Raw genomic sequence first — 25,569 nt, forward strand, 5'->3', positions numbered from 1 at the left:
AAGACCCAAAAGTATAAGCTTTTTTTTTTTTTTTTTTTTTTTTGGGGGGGGGGGCGGGGGGAAGGGTAAAATCACAGCTATGAAATGCAACGCCCCAACTTGCCTGCTCCATGAGATGCTGACAAGAGGCCAGGGAGAGCAGGAAAGCGAGTCCAAACCACATCTTCCAGGAGCACTGCCACAAAGCAGAGGTGTGTGTGTGTATGTGTCCACTTGTGTGTGTGTGTGTGTGTGTGTGTGTGTGTGTGTGTGTGTGTGTGTGTGTGTGTGTGTGTCCAACTTGCTCCCACCAGAGCCTTAGGCCTGTACCATCAGGTGGGCCAGGCAGCAGCCAACACCTCCTTTTCCACTGTGTATTAAGTCATTCGTTTATTTCTCAAGATGTGCACACTCAAGTATCACGCTGGCCAGGACAACTCACGGCTCCTAGGTATATACAGGTCCTTCGAGGCTTGGTTACAGACAACTTCGTCGCTAGTGCACCACACACACGAGGTAAACCAGGAAGCCTAAACCCCCACACCACTCCAAGAAAATGAGAGGGAGGGGGTAAGAATGCAGCATCCTGTGGGGGAATCTGCACGAGGAGGGAAGAGAGGGTGGAAGGCAAGCTAGCTTCAATCTCCATCGAGCGGTTTCTGTGGGTGTTCAGGGGACCGAGTTCAACAGGTCCTTCAGGAAGTTCTCTGGGTCAGTGACTTCTGACAGAAGACCTAGAAGACACAGCAGCAGAGGTGGGTAGAAGCAGCTTGAACGGATGATGGCAGTGACTGCAAATCACGAGGCAACGAGCATACTTGTTCTGTGGATGGGAACAAGGTGGCGGAGGCCAACTGGGCACTCCAGAGTGAGGCCACTGCAGGGGCTGCAAACCCATAGTAGCTGTGACTTCTGAAGGGGTCTGGGAATGAAGAAAGGCGCATGTGACTGATTTGATGGGCAGAACGGGATAGAGGGCCCCTGGGCTCTTCTGGCTTCAATTCCATCACTAGACCTGGCACTCAAGCAAGTTGCCAGAGCTCAAGAGCCATTTTCTCTCAGCTAGCAGAGGAAGTGGGAAACCCCCTGCCTGCTGCAGGGACTAAATGAGGTCCCAGTGCCCAGATGGTGCAACATCCATGTCAGTTCTCTGGTAGCCTGTCTGCCCTCAGCAAGTAAGGCAAAGGAGACACCAAGGCCTCAGGTTGGAGGATGTGGAGCTGCTGACCCCAAAGATCAGGTACCATCCCACACACAGCCACCGCCAAGCATCCGCGCAGACGGAGGGAAGTGTGGCCTAGACAGTTTGCTGGCTTTGGAAGGTGTTTTTTGTTCCTGAATTTGAATAGGGTGTGTCTGCTTCTGAGAGTTTCTAACAACTTAAAGTAATGAAGTCATGCTATAAAAGCCTGACCCAGAAGTAGAAGACAGAGGCTCCCTGCTGCAGGACAGCTCAGGGCAAAGGCCAGGCCTGCAGGGAGATGAGCCCTTCCTCTCCTGTCCGCCTTTTCTTCCTACTAGCTCTGACTTGCATAGCCATTTTGACATGGTTGTGAGTGGACAGGCTCAGGGCTTGGCGCTGAGGACACAGAGAGAAAAACAAGACAGGTTACCTGCTCTCAGCCATGGCTTCTTTCTTGGATGAGAGCTAGTGTGCATTCATATATACACTGGTGCTGAAAGGCCAGGTAAGAGCCACAAGGACTTGGCAAGGTAACAGAGAGAGAGGTGAGCAGGGCTGTGTGTGGCACCAGAGAGCAAGGTAGTCACCTGGCTGCGCCAAGCTCTTAAACAGAGGTGGCAGCTACCCCTGAGGTCCCTGCGAACAACAGCTTACCGAAGGCCCCCGAGCTTTGGGAGAGAAATTGCTCAGTTGGACCTGGCCTGGGAGGAATTCACACAGCGTAGCATCTGAGACCTTTAGTGAATCTCATTCCCAGAGTCTAAAGAGAGAAACTGTTACTGGAGGTGTTCTCCTGGTAATGGAATCTGGGGCTTTCTGTCCATCTTTACACTTTACACAAGCCCCACAAGGAGCATGAGAAAGTAGAGAAGCAGTAAGTCAAGCTAAAAGAAAGAGCTCAGCAGCTTGGATTACCTCCACTTTGGCTCAGGGTAGCAACTGTCCCTTTGGTAAGGTCAGCTCTAACAGGTGTCATGACACAAAGTGCCCACGGCCTGAGAAGGCACAGAATCTGTTGTCTTGATGGATTTTCCCAGGCCTGGGCCTACGTCACCTCCCCCTGCTGTCAGCTTATGTATGAGATCCAAGTCAATCTTAAAAACTAGGTTGTTGTAGGAAGAGTTTGTACACAGACAACAATGGTCTTCAGTTTTGCTGTGGGATGAACTATCTGCTTCTGGAATGACAACCATTCAAAGTGTGGCTCTATACGTACACACAGAGATGTTCTCTGCTCTGACTGGTATTTATCATCTACTTAAAAATCTTCCATGTCCCCTTGGAACACAGGTGGCATAAGAGGTCTCTGTCCATAAGCAGCAGGAGTTAGACAGGTGTGCTCCCTTGTACGTGCTAATGCTCTGAACTGCCACTAAAACCCAGAATGCAAAAGGGGTTCTAGCACTTCCTGGCTATGTGCCCCTGGCCTTCAGAGTCTATTGGTGGGGCTAAGCAGCTGCTGGCTCTTCCTGGGAGACCATGAGCATGCAGCACATGCCAGAAGCCGTTATTCTCTGGGGATGCTGGTGGTAGCTGCTTTGCGCTGAGGATGAAGCTACCGCCAGCTCCTCTGAGACAGTCATGGAGGTCTGTCACAGAGATCTTTAAAAGATAAAAGCTGACACTGACCAGCTGCGTCGAAGAACTCTGGGAAGGCCTCCACTGGCATGAACTCCTCTTGGAAGGTTTTCAGGGCTCTGTCGGCGGCTTCGTAGATGGGCATGTCGTTGTGGCGGATGTACTCAGCCAGAGAGCAGGACCAGCCGCCCTCTGTGTTACTGGTAGGCACCTTCTACAAAAGCCAGCAGGAGACAAAGTTGGGTGGGTCATCAAATGTACCTGGCCTCTGGCTCCTATGGCTCAGGCCATTTTTCAGCACCCTGGAAAAAGCTCACCCAACTTCTAGCATAACTTCCTCAGAAGGCGAGCTCTACCTCCAGGACCCACAGGCTGTCATCCTTCACAGAGCCCTTGATTATACACCATGCCACCTGAACCTATCAACTCCAACACTGGGCTGGGTTCTTTTCTCCCCACACATTCCATTTCTGCATTTCCAAAGCTCTTACTCTCAGATGGTAAAACAGGATCCACTCAAACACTCTTTTTTTTTTTTTTTTTGTCAACCATGAGGCTTGAACTTGGGGCTTGGGTGCTATTCCCGAGCTCTTTTGCCCAAAGCTAGTAGTGCTGTATCACTTTGAGCCACAGTGCCACTCCTGGTTTTCTGGTGGATAACTGGAGATAAGAGTCTCATGGACTTTCCTGCCTGGGCTGGCTTCAAACCACAGTCCCCATATCTCAGCCTCCTGAGTAGTTAGAATTACAGGCATAAGCCATCAGCTCTTGGCCAAACACTCATTTGAAGGCACAAAGGAGCACCCTGTTGTAAGCAGGGCTTAGAAGGTCACACTCACACAGGAAGGCCAACTGGGAGGCAGTTCCCTGCACAAGTGTGTTTTGATCTTGCCACAAGCTTGACAGTGCAGGAGAGAAGTGATGTTGGCTGCAATGCTCAGCCCAGAGGTGCAGGTCTGGATTGAGAGTACAAACTCTCTCCTCCGGAGGGGCTATTTGCTTCTAGGAAGCAAAGTACGCTAGGCTAGGAGGAGCAACCACTGCGGGGGCTGAGCCAGGGTAAGGGCCAAGGGAGCAGGCATCTTAAACCCTTACACAAGCCAGCTGGTCCCTAAGGGATTCCTTACCTTAAACATGTTGTAAATGAGATCGACGAGGGCCCAAAAGAGAAGGGAAGAGCGATAAACAGAATAATCCTTCACTGCTTTATCTGTCAGCCTGAAAGAAAATTTAAAAAAGTCATCCCATCAAATTCCTCGGAGAGGACACTAGTACCCAGGGACCAAGGGACTGTCACATAACCCGTGTCTCACATGCCTTAAGATCCATGCCAACAAGCCTACTTTCTTAGAAAAAGAGCAGCTATGGGTAAGAAAGTCCAGGCTCTGGGTCCCAGAGGTTTATTCATAAACTTCAGTTTCATAAACTTCATCTGTCTTAACAGTATCTTCCAAACAAGGGTTCAACATGGCATTCGAAAGACTCTCAACATAAAGAAAGGAAAAGGATTCTTGTATTCCCTGGGCTCAGCTCCATACCAGCTCGTGGATAAGGTCCTACCTAATGAGGTAGGAAACCAAATCTACTTCCATCTTTACCTTCTCACCAGGGGAAATTTTATAAACAGCCAGCAGCCCCAAACCAGCCAAATAATTTGCTAAACATATACTCCTTCAAAAACTGGCAAGCTGATAGAAAATTGGTGTTGAGCAACAGTGATGTGGAGGATAGAACATATAACCACTCAACGCCTCCTAAATCCTGGGATAATCCTGGAGTAGATCCCCACACCCCGGTGTTTCTAGCTGGTGAGTCAGATCAGGATTAAAGTCCAGTCAGTGACATGAAACACTGGGGTAGGGAAGGGGGGTAGGGGTATCTGACAAGGCTCACTGCCCTCCATAGATACTCCTGGTTTGAGGAATTACAATTTCTATCTAACTCAGAAAGCACAGACTGTCCTCAGCAAAGGAGCTAAATATAAGCATCAGGGTTTCATTTCTACCATCTGTGCTCTATGAGAGATTTTGTTCACTAAAAGCCACCATGGCTATGTTAAAAGCCAGTAAAAGCCAGATGCCTTTTATTATAGATTATTCCACACCTCAGAACACATGGGAATGCATCCATGACTGAAGGAACAGGTATTGAAACTATTCGTGTTAACTACGCATCTACCATGGCCCTCAAGTGAAAGGACAACCTAGCATGGGGTGGGCTGGCCACACCTATACTCAGTATGTTCAATCCACAAAGGTAAAACAGAATGAGACAATTCCCTGTTGGCTCTAAGTTGCTTGCACCCTCTCTGTGCCCTGGCAGCTAAGACACCAGACCAAGCTCTGATGAAAGCCTAAGAAAATGCCAGGCTTGGGACTGGGAAGGTGGCTCAGTGGTGGAGCACTTGCCTTGCAAGCCAGAGGCCCTGGGTTCAATTCCTCAGCACCACATAAGCAAAAAGAAAAAAGCCGGAAGTGGTGCTGTGGCTCAAGTGGTAGAGCGCTAGCCTTGGGCTGAAGAGCTGAGGGACAGAGTTTAGGCCCCATGACCGGACCCCCCCCCCCCCAAAAAAAAAAAAAAAGCCAGGCTTAAAACTCACAAGTTCCTGGCAGAGGAGGAATTTTTTTCTGCACACAACTATACAAGACTCAAGACAAAAAGCCCATGGTCCGGGGCTGTGAAGGCGGCTCAGTGGTACAGCGCTTGCCTTGCATGCATAAGGCCCTGAGTTTGATTCCTCAGCACCACATAAGCAAAAAGAAAAAAGCACTGTGACTCAAGTAGTAGAATGCTAGCCTTGAGCTGAGGGACAACGCCCAGGCTCAAAGTTCAGATCCCACGACCGGACGTGCCCCCCCCCCCCCCCCAAAAAAAAAAAGCCCATGGCCAGCACATTCCCTAACACCAGGATGATTGCCTTGAACTTCCCTTCCAGCCATGGTTTCTTCTCTGAGGGTGCCCAACCTGAGCACCTCCTTGGCATTATCTTCTAGTCTGTTTTGTAGGCAGCAGGTCCCAGTTGCAAACCATGTGGCTGTTTTGGGAAGCAAAATCTTCGTTGTTCCTGCCTGAATTAATACTTTAGGGCTAATTAGCAAAGGTGACTAAACTGCTACAGAGAAAATGGCAATGCATGAATGTAGCTCATACTGAATTTCCTAGTTCAACTGTAGCAAGTCAGCTCTTCCTTGAGTGGTTAGGATAATAATGAATTCCACACAGCTCTGGTAGGCTCCGACTTCACACCAGCCATGGGCAGCCCGTGCCCAGTAAATGGCCACTCTTTTTGCCACAGATGCAAGCAGAGTCTGACTTACTAACTTTGGATTCTCAAAATCTAACTAGTGATTTCAAGCAGCTAGCTAACCATCCATTCTCAGGCTCCTGAGAAACATTAGAAAGTGACATGGTTGTGATGGGGGCAGGGGTTACACAGAAATCTAACCCACTCTAATGCCTCCTATTCTACCCAGACCAGATAGCATTGCCAGTTTCAACAGGACAGCTCTAACCTAGTCCTTTGCCATTATGATGTGCCTACAAATGGGCAATGAATGCATGTGTCTCTCAGAGCTGGAGGTAAAGGTATCGTGTGTACTACTTTAGGCACACGCTGTTCTCTTGGTGTCATTATTATGAACCTCAAAGTTCCTTGTTAACCCATACATCTGGAAATGATCCTTCAGACCCTAAGCTAAGGGGCACATGGCACCAAGGAGCAGAAGCTGCCAGACCACACCCTGCAGTGAGGCCTCTAAGGCAGGCCTCTGTTTCTGTCAAGACATAACTGGCTTTAGGAATCAAAGGTGGGTCTGAAAAAAAAAAAAAGGCTCATGAAACATGGGACAGACTCGAATGGGAAGGAAGAGCTTTTTAAGTACTAGAAAAATCCAGCGACAGCCATGCAGAAACATCCTCAGCTTTTGTCAAAGCTGGCAAGAATCAGAAAACCTGGTTATCTGGCTTGGCCCCTACCAGTTATAATCTTCCTAGGTGTATCCTCAGTATCTTCCTCTCTGATTTTTCTATGACAGCTAAACCTGGCTCCTCCTTTCCAATCACTCAAAGAAAACTCACAACTACTAGCCATTTGGACTCAGCTGAGAGGCTAAATATTAGAGTCACCTCCTATGTCAAATGAGTCTAGCCTATATGGATACAACATAAGCAGCAGCTTCCTGAAGCAAGCACTGACCTAGTAGCTCCCCCTGGAGCCACTGCCCGGGCGTGTGAGGTCACCAGTAGCCTCCGCAGGATCTCTATGCGCATCGCTCTCCACTGCTCAGGGGGCAGGACGTGAAGGGCCAGCACCGTGAAATAGTGGGGCCCGTCCACGTCAAAGGCACTCTCCACCCACTTCTCTTTGGGCTGTTCCAGGAAACCTTGGAGATTCTTCTCTTCTCGAGACGTTGCTCGTGTTCTGGAAGACAAGGAGTGTGATGGACACAGGGCAGAGACTGGGGGCTACCCAGGAAGGGGACTGGCTCAAAGTGCCACCTTCTGAGTCTGTTGAACATTGAGATGGCTGGCAGAGCTCCCATAGCAATTCAAGCTTATTGCCCTTCCAGCCCTTATTCATGTCATCTCCGTGTCCCCACATCAACTCCACAGCATTGTCAACACTTCCTGGCTCTTGAGAACACTGCTGCAGGACATAGATACAACACTTCAATCATTCTGGAAGCCCAGAGAAGTGAGGCGCCTTGTCCCACCAAGCCAGTGAGTAATGGAACCAAACTATGAACACAGAACCCCTGACTTGAGTCCAAAGAGAGTTCTCGTTGTATTAAGAGGTTCCACTGTTTTCTCATGATCATTACAAGTTTCTCCCAGGTAGGTGCTACTGCTTGCTCCTACTCCTGCCTAACCTGTGTTAGCTGTGGTCACTGCAAACCTGAAGACCCAGCACTGTTCTCATGCTCTACACAGATTGTCTCATTTAATCCTCACAAGAACCTGTGAGACAGGTACTACTGCTGCCCCAGCCATGCAGAAAAGAACTGTACAGAAGACCTAAATACCAGAGTTATGCACTGGGAAAGCCAGCAATGAGCCAGATCCACCCTACTCCTTATGAGAAAGTGTGAACAGGTACTCATGAATGCATCACTAAAAGATCACTCAACTATGTGATTATCCTAACAAACCCTCCTTATACTATTAACTCACACTAATAAAACAAGTATAGATTGATAATTCAAGTCTTCCTGCCCATTTATTTCCAGCTACAAAGTCTGCTTACATCCGGGCTGGAACTCTGGTGCCAGGAATGCTTGATGCACATCTTAATTCTCTGTGTATACTGGGAATAGAGGTGGATTGGTAAAAATAATGCAACACAATACTAGCAGCCACTAGAATTCCAGGTTGGCAGATGGTACTGCCATGGCCACTGGGCTGAGGGCCAGAGGGGAGGGTGGAGGGACACTGTTTCCTTCTGCTCCCTGCAGAATGGGCATGGCTAAAATGGCTGGAGAGACTCAACTGGATCTCTAACCCTGTGGGGGGCTGGAGGCTCTTGGTCACTGCAGGACCACTTGGTCTCTGTGGCTCAGTGGCCATGGCATGGCAAACTTGTGCTAAATGGTCCGTCAGAGGCCCAACAGCCCTATGACCAAGTTGCTATTGAGGGGAGCAGTCTGTGGCTAAGACAGAGGGCCACTGTCAGCTTCTGCCTGCCCAAGGTACTATGACAGAGCCAACTGCCCCCAACTCAGGGACTTGGGCATAAATTCCAAGTGTTGGGCATTGGGTAACATGGTGTTGCCAGGAATCATGGACTTGATCCCAACTGGGTGCATCATGGGAAGTGTTTTCCTCGCTAATCTGTTTCTCTCCTTAGAGAATGGAGCAGTTCATTCTACCACATGGATGCCAAGAGACATGTCCCTGCAAAACCACAGGCTTTGTCAGGGCCCAAGAACACCAGTAATTAGCACTGCCAGGGCCTGCAGCCGAGTCTGGACAGTAGCAACGTCTGTGCCTGTCAGGACTGCCAGGTGTCTCTTCTGACAGCCCAAGGAGCTTGGCAGATGATGTAATGTGCTTTGATGGAGCCCTGCCCCACAACCCCAAAAATGAGCCTGTACTCTCAAGGTCAGCCTTGCATCCCACAAGGAGAGAAAAGGAGAAAAAACATTACTGACAAGAAAAAGAACAAGAGCCAGCTGTCCTGCTGCCTCAATGGCGTGGCAGCTGCTAGAAGTGGACTGTGTGCAGCCCTCCTCCAAGCATCCATCTCTCTGCCCACTGGAGCTATGGAACTCTGCTAAGAGAAAGGCCTGCAAGTCTGCATTCATCCAAATAAAATCTACAAGCTAAGGCACAGTAAATCTCTTAACTTGCTCCTAAAATCTGGAGTGGAGCGGAAGACTCTTCTCCACCCTTCCCTGCAGGTGCTTCTTTAAAATGACACTGCTCCAAATGCACATATAAAAACACTTCTTTTTCCCTGGCTGCCTTCTTTCTCAGTTGACTTTCCCAGATTATCTTCAATCTTCCTTTTTGCACCTCCAGAAGCATTATTCACTGGAAAGAGCAGGGTTAACAAACTCAGGGTTCCATGTATAAAGTGAAGCCTGTTCTGGGGCCTCACTTCACTGGGAAGCCTGTACCCGTTACAAGTTTCTATGCCCCTGAATAATGAATAATGTGTTGCCTAAGGTCAGACGTTTGCTCTGGAACTGACGAGGGAGGTAATGCAAAAGCTGGAGGATCTTGCTGGGTAGAAGGCTGTGGGGTGGATAGGCCAAGGTGCCCGTCAGGGAGTGTAGGATACTGACGTGTTCAGGACGTAAAGCACAGTGTGAATGATGTATGGGATCAGGTGAATGTTGCTCTCCCGGCCTCCCCCTCCAGTATCTGCACTGAACGACTGCTCCATGGCGAAGCGTAGGAAGAGCAGTTTGATGTCGTGGATGTTGAGCTGGTACGTGGGCTCCCGCTGGCCGGTACATTCCTGGAGGTATGTGTTATGCCTATGAAGTAGAACAAACATTGGACACAAGTGAGGCACTGGTGAGAGACCAGGCTGGAAGGCAGAACTCTGGGATCTTGGGCTGATGCCCACAAAGGTTGACAAATGAGCAAGAAGGAAAAGAGATTTAAGGATAAGGGATAGGGCCATTAGAAGGCAAGACCATGTGACATCTTCACTCCTACTGTGGCTGCACATAACCCTTCAAGTATGAATGCAAAGCTACCACTTCTGGGGCCCATTTTAGATGGGCAGATGGCATAGGACATTTCTTGGCCATGTGATATATTTTAGAGGAAAATAAAATAGCTTATTCATTCTGTTTTCTTTTCGTTTGGGTGTTACTGAGGCAGGCACTCTACTGCTAGAGCTATGATGCTCCCAGTACCAGAATTTAAACCCATTTTGCCTGACATGGTGATCTAGACATAAGAACAAGCACTTCAACCTCCAAATGAGCTTTTTCTAAGTCAGTATTCATTCCCATCTGCCCGGTCCCTCTCTCTCTTTAACTGGGTGACCTTGAGCAAGCAATGCACCTTCCTTGTGCCTGCATTTCTTCATCTGTAGCATGTGTAGAGATGGATACATAATATGCTGCTCACTGTTACTTTTACCGTTATCACTGGCAGGTGTCAGACTTACAATAACTACCTTTCATCTCTGATTTTTTTTTTTTGGTCATGGGGCCTGAACTCTGGGCCTGGGTGCTATCCCTCAGCTCTTCAGCTCAAGATTAATGCTCTACCACTTGAGCCAAATTGCCACTTCTCGCTTTTTTTCTGCTTATGTGGTGCTGGGGAATTGAACCTAGGGCCTCAGGCATGCAAGGCAAGCACTCCACCACTGAGTAACCAATTCAGCTCATCCCTGAATTTTAAAATAGGACTTGGGGAGGGGCCATCACTCCACAAGTCTGTACCAAGACACAAAGACTTCAGAGATAACTAAGACATTTTGATTTGTAGAAGCAGGGTAACCTTAAAAGAAGTTCAATATCCTTACCATTACTATGCTATTTTCACTATCAGAGCCACACACTGTAGAAGTGAACCCTAGAAATTTCTCGTTTTAGTGACCAAGTCAGGGTTCTTGAATCTCAGATCATACAATCAGAAAAAGGAGGCAAGAATAACTGATGAGAAATTCTACATACTACAGAAGCTGAGGGGAACAAGGGAAGGTTGTCTAAAGCAGTGGAGGTCCACTAGGCTTTAGGCAACTCCCAGGTTAGAAAGCACAGACAAACATGGATGCCTAGAAAATGGGCAAGGAAATGATGTCACAAGCTTAGAGCTTATGTTTTTCCATAGGAAATGTCTAGCACTCACCTTGCCAAGCAAGTGGCAAAAGCTGATTCAGGGACGTGGGGACCCCAGACAGGAAGGAGCCCATTGCACTTAGTGTTGGCATTCTGCAGGGCAGCACTTTCCCACTCTTCCCGGCCTCGAGCCAACCTGGATGGGGAGCAAAGCAGGAATAAGTGGACTGCTAGAATCAATCTGGCTATCAGGCATGTGGGTGAGTAGGTGGGGAAGGGTTTGCTAATGCTGAGTACAAGGCCATGCTCTTGACCCTATAATAGAGAGAACGAGCTATCTGTGATTTCCATATGGTAAATGCTGGCTTCACTAATTCAGGTAAGAAAGACTTTCCACCAGCTGGGACCAAAGCAAACACAATTTCCTTGTTATGGCAAGAATAGTTTGTGGGCCCAAATGGATTAAGGTAGAACACCCAATTCCCCAGAGACTAGGTTGCCAGTTCCAGTCCCTGAACAAGTGGCCCCTCCTCTCATGTCTCCCAAAGCTCTAGCCAACAAGGGTTCCACTATGCATGGGCCAGAACCTACCTGACAGCAGCTAAATGACAGTCGTAGTGCACAATGTTGAAGTGGGACACGGTGCTGTAGCCCTGCTGTTTCCGAGGCTTATTCTCCATCTCCTCCAAGGCCACCCGTTTAGTAAAGGTATAAATGCCCAGGACCTTGGTGGGCTGCAGAGGTGAACAGAGAAAGGAAGAGGTGAGGAGAAACTCTGCTTCAGGCCGTGGAAGGTGGAGACGCAGACTGGGGAGAGTGGTATATCTCCTTTTGTCTTGGTATCTGGGTCAGGAGAGTGGCCACTCTGGTTGGAATGTGGTTTGTCCTTGTCAAACTCATACTAAGTCTTAATTCTTCAGGATAGTGTTGAGAGGTAGTGGGACCAAGGAGGTAATTAGGTCACAGGGATTCTACCCTTACATAGGGAAGATCACAGTTCTCTCACCCGAGGGGCTTGTTAAAAGTATGCCTTGCACATGTGCCTCTCTTCTGTACATGCCTGCTTGCCCTTCAGCCAGTCTCAGGCATTTCAGCAACAGAAAATATATCAAGACATTGGGTGATGGTTGGCACCTCAGCTATAGATTAAATACCTGGCTTATTAACCAGTGAAAGGAATGTGGGAGCAGCCAACAGGAGGAGGCTGTGCATATGGGAGCAAAGATTAAACCTAAGCCACCCTTCCTCTGCATTTCATTTATCTGGAAACACAGAACACCATGCCAGAGAAGATGGCATGGTAGGAGGACTGGTAAGGGCACTTGCCCTTGCACTGCTGGGTGCAATGGACAGAAAGACTCCTTCTAGGCCTGTCGCTCTATTCCTTCAAGTATCATGTAACCAGTACACCCAGAAAATGGAGGTTCTGATCTCCTGTTGGACTGAACAGAATAGCAGATGTATTCGGAAATCCCTTGGTCTGAGATCAATTCTCAGCTGGAATTCCATCTTTGCCACATACCATTATATGGGGCATTCTGCAGTTTCAAGACACAATCACTCCATTTACACACAGCTCTGCATGTGAGGCTCAGTGTGCAGAAGGAATCCTGTGGCTGGTATCTGTTGATCATGATGCTCAGACAAGTTTGCCTTCCTAGCTAGGAGGGCATTTAGCCTTTGGCTCAGTCTCCTAAGATATGAGTCTTAATTCCAGCCTATCTATGGGCAGAACAGCCTGCAGGAGGAGACACCACAACACCACATGGTAAAGGGCCAGTCTGTGCCACCAGAGCCTGAGACCTCCCAGCAACTGCCTCCCAGCAGCCATACCTGAAACTTGTAGCCTTCTCTGCAGATGCAGCATGTGAGGCCTGGCTCCTCGATCAGCTCCTCCATCTGCTTCAGGAGCGCTGTCTTGGTCACTACCTGGCCCTTTTCATTGGTCTGTAGGGGAACCCAGGCAGTGTGTCAGAAGGGGATCCCCACATGCTCTCCCACCTTGATTTGAAGACACTCAGGTACACACTAACAACTGACACATAAATAGGCAAGCCCTCCTCATCTTCTAGTGAGGAGAAACCTGGATTCTTCTGCTAGTCTCCCTTTCCTACAGTAAACATCGAAGCAGAAGAAACTGGCCTGGTGCCATTTACCACTCAAAGTCCCCTTCTTTGTGCCAGCTATCCCACATTTCAGATGCCAAAGGCGGTTGTGTTCCGATCATTTACTGTTCTCAGGTGAGTGTCAAACTGCTGACACTTGAGTTTGCTTGTCCAGACAAGGCTCTTCCCAGGAAAGAGCTTCCTTCAAACAGGACAGCAGTAACATAGAGTCCTCTGTGTCAAACAGACCCCATTGAAAATCCTGTTGAGGGCTGGGAAGGTGGCTCAGTGGTAGAGCGCTTGTCTTGCATGCCTCAGGCCCTGGGTTCCATTCCTCAGCACCACATAAGCAAAAAGAAAAAAGCCAGAAGTGACGCTATGGCTCAAGTGGTAGAGCGCTAGCCTTGAACTGAAGAGCTGAGGGACAGCGCCCAGGCCCAGAGTTCAGGCCCCACGACCGGACCAAAAAAAAAAAAAAAAAAAAGAAAATCCTGTTGATCATTTATTAGCTATGTAGTCAATTTACTTTATCTCAGTGTCCAATTTCTTCTGGAAAATGAGACTAGTATAAACTTAGAGGGCTTAGAGTAAGGTGCCTGCAGTGCCCAGCGCGCGCACGCACACACACACACACACACGATATTATCTCCATTAGTCTTGGTTTTCTGAACTTGCAAAGTCCTGAGTCCCATGTATGTAGCAGAGCATTAGTAGTCACAGCTCTGAAGGTACCAACATACCCAGTTCCTGCCTCACCTGTCTGTCTAGACCTCACTTTCACCATCCTCAGCCCTACCTCTACCCAGAGTACAAAAGACTTTGGTGCTGGGCACCGGTGGCTCACACCTGTAATCCTAGCTACTCAGGAGGCTGAGATCTGAGGATCGCAGTTCAAAGCCAGCTCAGGCAAGCAAGCCCATGAGACTCTTATCTCCAATTAACCATCAGAAAACTGGAGGTGGTGCTGTGGCTCAAGTGGTAGAGCACTTGCCTTTAGCTGAAGGGCTCAGGGACAGAGTTCAAGGCCAACAACTGACAAAAAAAAAAAAAAAAGGGCCGGGCGTCAGTGGCTCACACCTGTAACCCTAGCTACTCAGGAGGCTAAGATCTGAGGATCATGGTTCAAAGCCAGCCCGGGCAAGAAAGACCATGAGACTCCTATCTCCAGTAAACCACCAGAAAACCGGAAGTGGCGCTGTAGCTCAAGTGGTAGAGTGCTCACCTTGAGCTGAAGAGCTGGGCGACTGCCCAGGCCCAGAGTTCAAGCCCCATGACCGACAAAAAAAAAAAAAAAAAGACTTTGGTGCATGGCTATCTCCTCATCCTCAATGGGAACTTAGGGAGGTAGCTTTACCGTCATGCCTAGGGTCCCCAGTGCCTTCTGTCTCATAGCCATGGCCATGCGCTTTTTCTCTGCTCGGGTCTCTCTGCGGGCTGCATCAATTTTCTTGTTCACATCCGGGTGTTCCCGCAGTGCCTCTAGTAGGTTCTCTGCCAAGGTCCCAATGCCCTCGTCACTGGACACCTGCTCCAGTTTATGCAGATTTGTGATGGAGTCAGTTCCAATCAGAACCTGCCAAGAAAAGACCAATGAGACACATGTGCCCAGTTATGGAGACAAGCTTCCCAACAGGAACCTAAAGGCTTAGAAAAGCAGCTGACTCGCATACTCTCAAGGCCATCTGCTCAGCTGCAATCAGCACCTGTGCCTCTATACTTGAAGAGACACAAATGTGAGAAGTACTGACTCTACCAGAGACCTCTGACTTGTTACTCTGTTCTTTAGCTTCAGCAATCCCATGCATAAAAAGGGATACCACCAAGATTGCTGAAAAAATTAAGTATTAGGTGATATATGTAAATATTCCAGAACAGGGAAAGTGAAAAGGAGCAACAAGATAGCAGAAGACAACATTCTGTTGGTATGAGAAGCGGCAGCACATGATGAGCCATACATGGTGTACTTAGCAGGCAGCATAGTCCTGCCATTCATGAGGGACCGCCTTAAGTTCTGCATCTGGAAGCCTTTAGGTCACTAAACAGTTTCCCTAAACTAGGCATAGGAGAGGTTTACGTCCTTGTGGAAATAAAGAAAAATCTTTGAACAACTGACATCAACCTTGTGCTCAGAGGCTGAAGTCACTGCACGGCGGCCCCTAGTCCCATCGGGAGGAGTGGGGGTTAGTCTGGACAAGCCCTCCAGGTAAGCTCACTAAGCAGTATCGTGGCACCAATAAAATCCTCACCACCGGGCTGGGAAGGTGGCTCAGTGGTAGAGCACTTGCCTTGCAAGCATGAGGCCCTGGGTTCGATCCCTCAGCACCACATAAGCAAAAAGAAAAAACCCGTAAGTGGTGCTGTGGCTCAAGTGGTAGAGTGCTAGCCTTGAGCTGAAGAGCTGAGGGACAGCACCCAAGCCCAGAGTTCAGGGCCCACAACCGGACGCAAAAACAAAACAAAACAAACATCCTCACCACCCTGTCACAAGTGATGGGTGGCATTACCACACACAGGACAATAAACTGCAAACAACAAAGTCAACTTGCAAGGTGAAAGTGATTACCAGCTCATAAATCTATTCTCACCACACAAATGCTACAGATTTGCACCTCAGCAAAATGACAAGTTATCTCATGCCTCCTCACTGGGGCCATATTGTAAATCCTGTTGCCTTTTTCACAGGCACCCAACCTCCACACCCTGTATGTTTTCTGAGTGTGCATGTACATGTGGGCATACATACATGTGTGCACAACACTATTTGATCTGCCCTTCTGGGGCTCACACTCTGTAAGGAAGGACTGACCATATACCATAGGGCACACTCACAAACTCTTTCCGTACTCTCAACACCCTGCAACCCAACTCCTTCAATGACACTGCCACCTAGCCATCATCTAATCCAGACACCAGGTGGAGTTCTAGATTCACCCAACTTCTTCACTCTGTCTGAGTCAATCTCCAGATCTCATCTATTCACCAACTAGTTCAAAGGACCACTTCATTCCATTGGTTACAACAAAAAAGCCCATCAACTGCTCCCCTCCTCCCTTTAATCCCGTCTCTGCAACGTGGCCAAGGGCTCTGCCCTCAAGGGCAATCCACACTCCTCTCTGTGGAGACTGTGCTCTGGGCTCACCACCAGCTCCAGCCATATCGCATTTCCCATACAACTGCTGCCAACTCTTCAACTGAGATGAAGAATGCTCTAAGCCTCCACAGCCTTTGAGCCTTTGCAGGTACCATACTTCTCACTTCTTACAAGCCTGCCTTCCCCTGCACCTTTGTCACTACTTGGCCATTACTATGTCCTGGCTCTATCTTCTACCAGACAGCAATCTTCCAGTGGACACTGTCTTGTTCACCCATGTTCAACCTAGTTCAGCATCAGGCACAGTAAGAGTTCAATAAACATGTCGATAGAAAAATGGTCAGTGTCGGGCTGGGAAGGTGGCTCAGTGGTAGAGCGCTTGCCTTGCATGCCTGAGGCCCTGGGTTCGATTCCTCAGCACCACATAAGCAAAAAGAAAAAGCCGGAAGTGGCGCTGTGGCTCAAGTGGTAGAGTGCTAGCCTTGAGCTGAAGAGCTGAGGGACAGCGCCCAGACCCAGAGTTCAGGCCCCATGACCGGACCAAAAAAAAAAAAAAAAGAAAAATGGTCAGTGTGAATGTCAGGTATCAAACTACATAAACTTTGCTGTAAAGAAAATCATTAAATGTGTCGAGTAAGGCTGGCAATCAGGGGACTGGAGTTTTAACCTCTGGCCACATACAAGTTCCATTCCTTGAGGTATTCCCATGCAGCACAGACATGTTACAACAATATGGAAACAACCTATGTGAAGGTTCTTATTGGGAAAAAGTATTCTATGGCCCTCTCTACCGAGCTGAACAAAAGTTTGGGACAATAGAGATTAGTAAGAAAACACAGAACTTTTATTGAAATCAACTACATTTTGTAGTTATCAGAACAGACTGCTAAATGAGAAGACAGAACTACAGTTAATACAGATCATAAACAGAAAAGGACTCTCAAAACTCAACATTTAAAACACTCAACAATGCACTTAGAAAATGGCCAAAAGATAGACACAAACAGACATTTCCTCAAGAGATAGATGAAGCCCATGGACATTCATTAGCTATCAGTAACCATCAGGGAAACAAGTGACTACTACAGTGAGACAGCATTGAACATCTATCAGAAGAGCTAAAAGTAAAAATAGCCACCAAATGCTGGCAAGGCACAGAGAAATTAGGTCACTCACACATTGCTGATGGGAATGTAAAATGGTGCACTCTAGAAGACACATTGGTAGTTTCTTATTAAAACCAAACACGCAACTGTCCAACCAAGCAATTGTACTCTTGGGCATTTATCCCAGGAAATGAAGACTTATATCCACACAAAAACCTGCAGCTGATATTCATAGCAGTTTTGTAAGTAACACTCCCAAACTAGAAACAAAATGCTACCTTTTAATGGGTGGATAGTTAGAGAGGAACATGCTATTCATGCTATTGACTCATGTGATGACTGAAATGAGCCTCCAGAAAATCGGCCTGTGAGGCTGAGTTAGAAAGCCAGCCCCCAAAGGTTACCTACTGTGTGGTTCTTTTTCTTTTTTGGTGCCACTACTGCAATTTGCACTCAGGCCTGGGTGCAGTCCTTGAGTTTTATTACTCAAGATTTAGTGCTCTCTACCACTTGAGCCAAAATTCTACTTCTGACTTTTAGGCAGTTAATGGAAGATAAGAGTCTCACAAACTTTCCTGCCCTTGAAGGCAAAGAATCTCAATCTTCAGATCTCAGCTGTTTGAGTAGCTAGGACTATAGGCATGAGCCACAGGCATCCATCATGGTTCAGTTTTTCGAAATTTCAGAATCATCAAAATGGAGAATGGACCAGTGGTTAGGAGGGTTTGTGGCAGTGGCAGAGAAGCAGATGCCACTGTAATCGGTGAACAGATCCTTGTGGGGATCAAACTATCTCTCATCTTGCCATGTAATAGGATTTGTGTAGGGTTCACAGACACCCCAGCCTAGTGGAGAAACCAGGAACGGGCTGCAGAGTGGTAGCTTTCCTTAGCACAAAGTTGTCAGCTGCCTGAGGCAGACCAGAAAACAATGATACTATTACAAATGGCATGAAATGGTTTACAGTTTGGTCAGCCACAACCATCACAGTTCAATTGCTGCCTAGTTGACTCATGGGATGAGGAAGCCTCCTTTAGATTAGAAGCTGGAAGATCCTGAGTTCAAGGTAAACCTGGGCTACATAGTGAGACCTTGTCTCAAAACCAAACAAACAAAGGACTAAATGAATGCAGAAATCACAACTTACACAGAGGAACAAATAAATCCTGGATATTCCCTTCTATTGCAAGAGTTTCATCGGATGTCAAATCACACCTTGAGTGAGGAGTTATATTCTTTCAGTTGGTGGGGGGGAGATGAGGGAGGACCACATTGAATGGCTCCTTCCCACTACATGTCTTGTGTGCAGAATGAAGTCCACACACATGCTCACATGCTGGCCACTCACCTGGGTAGCTGGGTGTTGGATGGCTAGCCCCCGAAGAAGCCTCAAGATAAATGGCAGGGCTGGGCGAGATAAAAACTTTTTCCAGATGTCAGCATCCAAACTGCAAAACAGAAGAAAGGTACACTTGCAGGCCAAGCAAGAAAAGTTACTAGAAACCACTTGTTGATTCTGGCTTGTTCAATGTGATGTTCCAATAGTATGAGAAAGAATCACTAAGAACTACCCAGCCCAGATAAGAAGCCATACAGAAACCAGTACTCTAAACAAACTGAAAGATTGAATGCTTTTCCCAGAGTCTCAAGGTTCCTGAGGTAATGACTGAGTAGTTACTGGAAAGAACAGAAGGGGAGGGGGCTGTAAAGGAGGGCAAAGGGCGGCACATGTGAAGCTCTGCACCAAGATGAGAGGAGAAGGCAAAAAACAGAGGAGGGAAACAACATCCTGAGGGGAGGGTGGGAGGGCATCTTACTTCTTAGCACTAGGAATGTGCTTTTTCATGTAATCCAGGGCATTCTGAGTGATTCCCTTCTGGAGGATGAGGTCCTTCAGCTGATGCCCATTGCTGTTGTTCTTAATGCCGGCTGCAATCTTGCAGAAGCAGTCCAGGAAGACTTTGTCATCACCACTGTAGTCTTCGTCATACCTGGGGGGAGAGAGCAAACAGTATGAAGGTGCAAGGACAGAACAAACTATAATCAAAACGATCATCAACCACCAGCAGGATCATGTCTGAATTCCTTTATTGAGACTGGACCTGGTACCTGCCATGCTCTCTCTTACCTGCTATGTGCTCAAACTTGCTCTGTTCTTTGGCATTTTCAGTTTTTGTACAGAGTTCTACCTTTTCATGCCCCTTCCTCTATCATCAACCACTACAATTCTGCTGCCTAGCCAGCAGCTACTTTAATACAACAGAATTCAATCCTTGCCTCCCCACTAGATAGAGCCCCTTAAATTCCAGATTACAGACACAAAAATCTAGGAGGATCTTCATTAGCCTCACAGAGTTTTGTGAAGACTCTTATTACTTAGTTGCAGGAAATTCTGGCCACATACTTATCAAAGTTGCAGTATGGTTTGAACCGCTCCACCAAGATCTGCATCTTTTCCACCTCTCCAAAGGAGAGGTACGGGATGATGCGCAGCAGGCCCTGAAGCACGCTAGGGTTAGAGCGGACGAAGGTGCTGTTGATCTGGTCCAAGAGCATCACGAGTTGGTCCTTGTCACCCGTGAGGAGGAGGTTGCCCTGCAACAGGGAAAGTAGCAGAAGGACTGAGCCTCCAGCCAACAGCTGATTGCTGAAGGTCAGCCACTCCCATCAGACCCAGAAGAACCATTTCTTTTTTTTTTTGGTCGGTCGTGGGGCTTGAACTCTGGGCCTGGGCGCTGTCCCTCAGCTCTTCAGCTCAAGGCGAGCGCTCTACCACTTGAGCTACAGCACCACTTCCGGTTTTGTGGTGGTTTATTGGAGATAGGAGTCTCACGGTCTCTCCTGCCAGGGCTGGCTTTGAACCTCGATCCTCAGATCTCAGCCTCCTGAGTAGCTAGGATTACAGGCGTGAGCCACCAGTGCCCGGCTCAGAAGAACCATTTCTTAACCCTTCCTTGGCAATAGAAACAGGGACGAGTTTCTCTTGGTAAAGCTTTCCAGGTTTCTCTGATACTCTCTTAAAAGTCAAAATATACCAATATAATCTCTTGTCACCCTAAGAGGATGGAGCCTGCTGAATATTTGGGAACAAGGCTTGCCTAATCACCAGCACCAGTAAGCCAGGAGGAAGGCATATGCAGACAGTGGACAGGAAGGGAACTGGATAGGGAAGACCTGGTTCTAAGCCTGACACCATCATAGACACCGAATAATTCACTTCCCTCTCATGGCATCCAGTTTCTTCAATTGTGAGATGAAGACTAAGCAAACGCCCCTCTATCAGCTGGAACAGACCTGGACGCCATGACTGAAAGAGCATCTTCAGCAGGTTTGCTTCCTCTGAGTCCAGAGCCTGCTCCAGTACACTGATATCACCATTAACAGAGCCTGGCCAGTCCTATGGCTTGGATGGATGGGGTCATTCCAATTATAGGGTATGCTCAGCTAGTTCCAGACAAGCCTACTGAGGTCCCAGTAGCTGCAGGGAGAAGGGATGGGGGTCTTCTTACCTTGTCCTCACTCAGGGGCTCCGCATTGGACTCATCTAGAATGATTTCCATGATGCTGAGCACCTGCTCAGCCACAGCAGCACCCCCACTGTCCTTGCTCTCCTGCTCTGCTACCAGAGCCTGGGGGAGAAAGAGACCCAGTCATTCTTGAGGTAAAGCCACAGCCACTTAGTGCTGACCATTCCCTGCTGCCCTCCATGGCTGTGAGACCCAGAGACCACATGTGTGCACACACATGTGTATGTTCTGAGAGACAAGCATGTAGGGTTTTGAGGACATTGTCCTCACTGCCCTGAGACACAGGGCACTACTCTCCACCAGCGTGCAATTGATTGTTTGCAGGCTGCCTTCCTCTTACTTCTGACCGGCTCTCAGGAAGCGGGCAAGGAAGTTCTAGGGTGCCCTGACAGCCACATGGGCTGAGTCAGCAGGAAGAGGGGTCAGGGCCCAAGACCACCACCATTCCCTCCACATCACCTGCAGCCCACAGCCATTACCAAGTTTAGCGTCCCTAGCATGACATTCAAAGTGTTCATCTCCAGCTTGACCAACTGCTGCCGGTTGACTTTCACCTTCACACAGAAACTGAACAACTTCAGCAGCACCTGACAAGAGAAGCCAGTCCAGACCCATAAGACCATCCTCAAGCCTAAGTATAAAGCCAGCAGCGGAGTCTAAGAGGGTCCTGTACAATCAGCAGGGGTTTCTCCTCATTCAGGCAGGTACTTAAGGGAGAAACAGCCCTCAGCATCATGGCAAGCTGGCTGGGCTCTCACACCAGGTTGGCCTTTTGAATGGCAACATTCTCTACAAGTTGCTGTCACCTCTGAACTAGGCAGTGATACCAGCTTCTAATGGAATAGGTGATATCCTGCTGTCCTGGGGAAACTCCAGCACTAACTCTGACACTGAACTAACAGAAGACAGAATGATTCCATATGATAAGCCACTTGCTGGAGGCTCCGAACTAAGTGGGTCCTGAAAATGGATACCCTATTCATTTCGTATGCCCAGTAGGATAGAAGAGGTGAAATAGCAATGAAATATTTGTGGTTCTTCTAGAATCCTCTAATTCTGACGAATGAGATACTTGAATAAATCCCTAAAGAGAACTCTACAATCTGAGTTACATTACAAAATTCATCTTTAAAACATCATAAAATCATGACTGACACAAGTGCATTTCTTTGGGGAAAGACACTCAGACACTGATTCCTCAGATAATTAAAAGGTACTGGAAAAAGTGGCTACCATCAACTTGGTTTTGATGGGGAGGGGTGGAGCCTAAGATACCAAGGGTTTGGCAAACTGCCAAGGCCTTTAGTGGTCTGCACTGGCACACATTACTACCCTCTAGGGATAAAATACCATCAAGGCTCTGTGACACGAGTCTCTCCCTGTGCAGAAGGGCTGGTCCCTGACCAACTTACTGTTAGAAGGTGGCGCCCCTGCTTGAAGTCTTTGATCCCTGCCAATCTGTTAAGCATGCACTCCAGGCCCCCACACTGGGCCATCACACCAGCCATCTTGTACACTTCTTCTTCATCTTCTTCTTCATCTAGAGAAGGGAATGCAAAAGGAAGGGAGGGAGGGTGAAACCAGTCTCCAGAATGAAATCCTCCCAGCCCATCTTCTAGGTTGAGACTTTATAGCCCTTCTCCACATAGGTTACAAAGATCTAACCAATAAAAAGGTCAGTACCAGATGTTAAAACACGTGACCTCGCTCCCAATAGGAGTTCTTCTTAAAGTTCAAGTCAACATAACATCATTTGCACAAAGTATAAGCAACTACTATTATCAACGGACAAAACAAAATGCAACTTAAGCTAAAAATAAATCTGAACTCCATTTTATTGCTAATTTTCTCTCCTAAAAGCTTGTTCTAAAGCATGTATTTTACCTCCAGGTCTGATGTCCAGTATAAGAGAGCATTTTCTGACAATACACAAGTCTTGGGACAAGACTGATCCTTTTATATGAGATACAACACCCCAAACCCCAGGCCCAGTATGCAGCACTCTGAGGAAAGACCCTACCTGTGGTAGAGTCCAGAGACTCGATGAACTCCTCAGTGGCGTCACCCAGCAGGCCCCGCATTCGATAAACAATTCTCATGGGCTCTCCCTGAGTAGAGCAAGTTGGAGAAAGGTTCTTAGAAATAGGCCCATGGGGCTGGGAAGATAGCTCAGTGGTAGAGTGCTTGTCTTGCATGCATGAGACCCTGGGTTTGATTCCTCAGCACCACGTAAGCAGAAAAAGCTGGAAGTGGCACTGTAGCTTAAGTGGTAGAGTGCTAGCCTAGAGCTGGAGAGCTGAGGGACAGTGCCCATGACCAGAGTTCAGGCCCCGTTACCAACAAAAAGAAAAAAAAAAAGAAACAGGCCAAGAAAAATACAAAGAACTCAACACTTGGTTTTGCTTAATGTCTCAGCCACGTGGAAAACCTCTAGTTTTCTCCAAGGTATGAACCCCAACGTCTCTCAGATTTGAACACACTGCCTTTCCTTAGCAGAAAAGAGGCTACTTTTATTCCATGTCTACTGTGGGCTAGCTATCACATGAAGTACCTAACAGACACTGCCTTATAAGATCTCATTAAGAGAGAAGGTAAGCCAGGAATCCACGGCATAGGCCTGTAAGCCTAGTTACTCAGGAAACTGAGACTTAAAGATAGAGGTTCAGTGCCAGCCCAGGCAGAAAGTCTGTAAGACTATATCTTTGGCAAAAGCCAGCCTCAAGTGGTGGAGTGCCTACCTCAAGTAAGAAAGTTGAGCAAGCTGGACACCGGTGGCTCACACCTATAATTCTAGCTACACAGAAGGCTGAGATCTGAGGATCACTGTTCAAAGCCAGCCCAGGCACCAAAGTCCATGAGACTCTTATCTCCAATAAACCACCAGAAAACTGGAGGTGGTGCCATGGCTCAAGTGGCAGAATGGTAGCCTTGAGCTGAAGGACAGCACCCAGGCCCAGAGTTCAAGCCCCACGACCAACAAAACAAACAAAAAAAAAATAGTTGAGCATGAGCCCAAGGTCCTAAGTTCTAGCCCTGGTATGGGCATAAACCATAACAACAACTCACTCAAGGCAAAAACTCCAGTAGCTACTTACTGAGTATTTGACTCCTCTAATTCAGTCCTTTATATTATCCTTTTATATGAGATTCAACAGCTCATTTGTAGTTATCTAGGCAGAAGCCAAGACCTAATTTCAAGCCCTAGCTCAGAAGAAACTCTAACCACTGGTGACTACTTACTATTCAAAGGTTCAATTCAAGTTGAGTTCATTTAGATCATTTAGTGAATGAGGTGGGCACAGTGGCTTATCCCTATAATCCCAGCTACTTGGGAGGTAGAGATCTGGAGCATTGTGATTTGAGGCCAACTCACGTAAAAAGTTAGCAAAATCTGTCTCAGTCAATAAGCTGGGCACTGCAGCATACACTTGTGATCTCAACTACAAGAGAGGTTGTATGTTGAAAGATTTTGATTTGAGACCAGCCCAGGCAAAAAACAAGCGAGACTCTTACCCTCCCCCCCCCCCCAATAAATAAAAGCAGAAAAGGACTGGGAGTGTGACATAAGTGTCAGAGCACTAGTCTAGCAATTATAAGGCCATGAATTTCTCCTCAATCCCTGTAGCCTGATTGACATGACTGTCTCTCTGTCAATAGCTATACCTTTTAACTCATAGCAGCCTAACAAGAAACAGGAGCTCTGATTTCCAGCATAGAACCAAACAATAGAAAGAAAAAAGGCAAAAATATGTGACCAATTAAAGTCAAAAATGTAAAAAGTGCATTGCCAGTTTATTTTCTTAAATCTCACAAAAATATTTGGGACTGGCTGGGAATGTGGTTTAGTGGGAGTGCTTGCCTAGCACACTTATAAAGCCCTAGGTTCAATTCCTCAGTACCACATAAACAGAAAAGGCCAGAAGTGGCGCTGTGGCTCAAATGGTAGAGTGCTAGCCTTGAGCAAAGGAACCTCAAGGACAGTGCCCAGGCCCTGAGTTCAAGCCCTAGGACTGGCAAAAAAAAAAAAAAAAAAGGGGACCATGTACAAAAACCATGCCTTACCATTACTCAAGTTCGCTATAATTAAGCTGCATATTTGATTCACTGACTGAAGACCCTCAACAGAGACAATAGGAAGGGAAAGAACTGGAATAGAGAGCAATTAGGGGAATAGACTGAGGGAAGGGGGATGTTGGAGACTTCCTTAAGTGGAGAGACAAGAAGTATTATGGTGGCCAAGAGGACCAAAGCACTGTAGCTCAGTCCTCAACAACATCTGCCTGCTTGTGTTTCAACTCTCCAAGTAGCAAAACAATTGGGAAATATCCTGATGTGGGAGTGCTCCCATAAAAGCTGAGAATGAATCTTAGTTGTGATGTGCCTGCATAAAGCCCATGGAGCTCAAGAACACACACAAGCTAGCCTATGCTACATGAGGACAGAAAAAGCTCAAACTTTTTTTTTGCCTTTTGTTCACAACACCCTTCCTTTTTTTCTTTTTGAGTTAGCACTAGGGCTTCAATTCAGGGCCTGGGTATTTTATCTGAACTTTTTTGTTCAAGGCTGACACTCTACCACTTAAGCCATTCTAGCTTTTGGCGGTGAATTGGAGATCAGAATCTCGGACTTTTCTGCCCAGGCTGGCTTCAAACTCGATCCGTAGAGCTCAACCTCCTGAGTAGCTAAGATTACAGGTGTGGTTCTTTTAGGATTACAGGCGCCAGCCACTAGGGCCTGGCTTTTTCATGCTTTCTTGAAGTTCT

The 25,569-nt window shown here is 47.5% G+C and overlaps 1 protein-coding gene across 5 annotated transcripts in view; it reads right to left on the reverse strand.

Moving 5' to 3' along the window:
- Window positions 1-350: 350 nt before the first annotated feature.
- Window positions 351-25,569, reverse strand: part of Ubr4 (ubiquitin protein ligase E3 component n-recognin 4) — a 132,846-nt gene continuing 107,627 nt past the window's right edge. For all 5 annotated transcript variants that reach the window (XM_042688568.1, XM_042688569.1, XM_042688570.1 and 2 more), the window contains exons 91-106: window positions 22,827-22,914; window positions 22,219-22,346; window positions 21,286-21,393; window positions 20,789-20,908; window positions 19,684-19,874; window positions 19,097-19,270; window positions 18,628-18,727; window positions 14,437-14,655; window positions 12,811-12,924; window positions 11,569-11,711; window positions 11,048-11,173; window positions 9,523-9,717; window positions 6,936-7,160; window positions 3,868-3,958; window positions 2,792-2,954; window positions 351-713 (exon numbers count right to left, since the gene is read on the reverse strand). In XM_042688568.1, coding sequence (XP_042544502.1) covers window positions 649-713; window positions 2,792-2,954; window positions 3,868-3,958; window positions 6,936-7,160; window positions 9,523-9,717; window positions 11,048-11,173; window positions 11,569-11,711; window positions 12,811-12,924; window positions 14,437-14,655; window positions 18,628-18,727; window positions 19,097-19,270; window positions 19,684-19,874; window positions 20,789-20,908; window positions 21,286-21,393; window positions 22,219-22,346; window positions 22,827-22,914 — 2,250 coding nt within the window. In that variant the 3' untranslated portion in view covers window positions 351-648. The remainder of the gene's footprint in view (window positions 714-2,791; window positions 2,955-3,867; window positions 3,959-6,935; window positions 7,161-9,522; window positions 9,718-11,047; window positions 11,174-11,568; window positions 11,712-12,810; window positions 12,925-14,436; window positions 14,656-18,627; window positions 18,728-19,096; window positions 19,271-19,683; window positions 19,875-20,788; window positions 20,909-21,285; window positions 21,394-22,218; window positions 22,347-22,826; window positions 22,915-25,569) is intronic.

The sequence above is a fragment of the Dipodomys spectabilis genome, unplaced genomic scaffold, assembly GCF_019054845.1.
Source record: "Dipodomys spectabilis isolate Male_0828 unplaced genomic scaffold, ASM1905484v1 ptg000118l, whole genome shotgun sequence".
Classification (NCBI taxonomy): Eukaryota; Metazoa; Chordata; class Mammalia; order Rodentia; family Heteromyidae; genus Dipodomys; species Dipodomys spectabilis.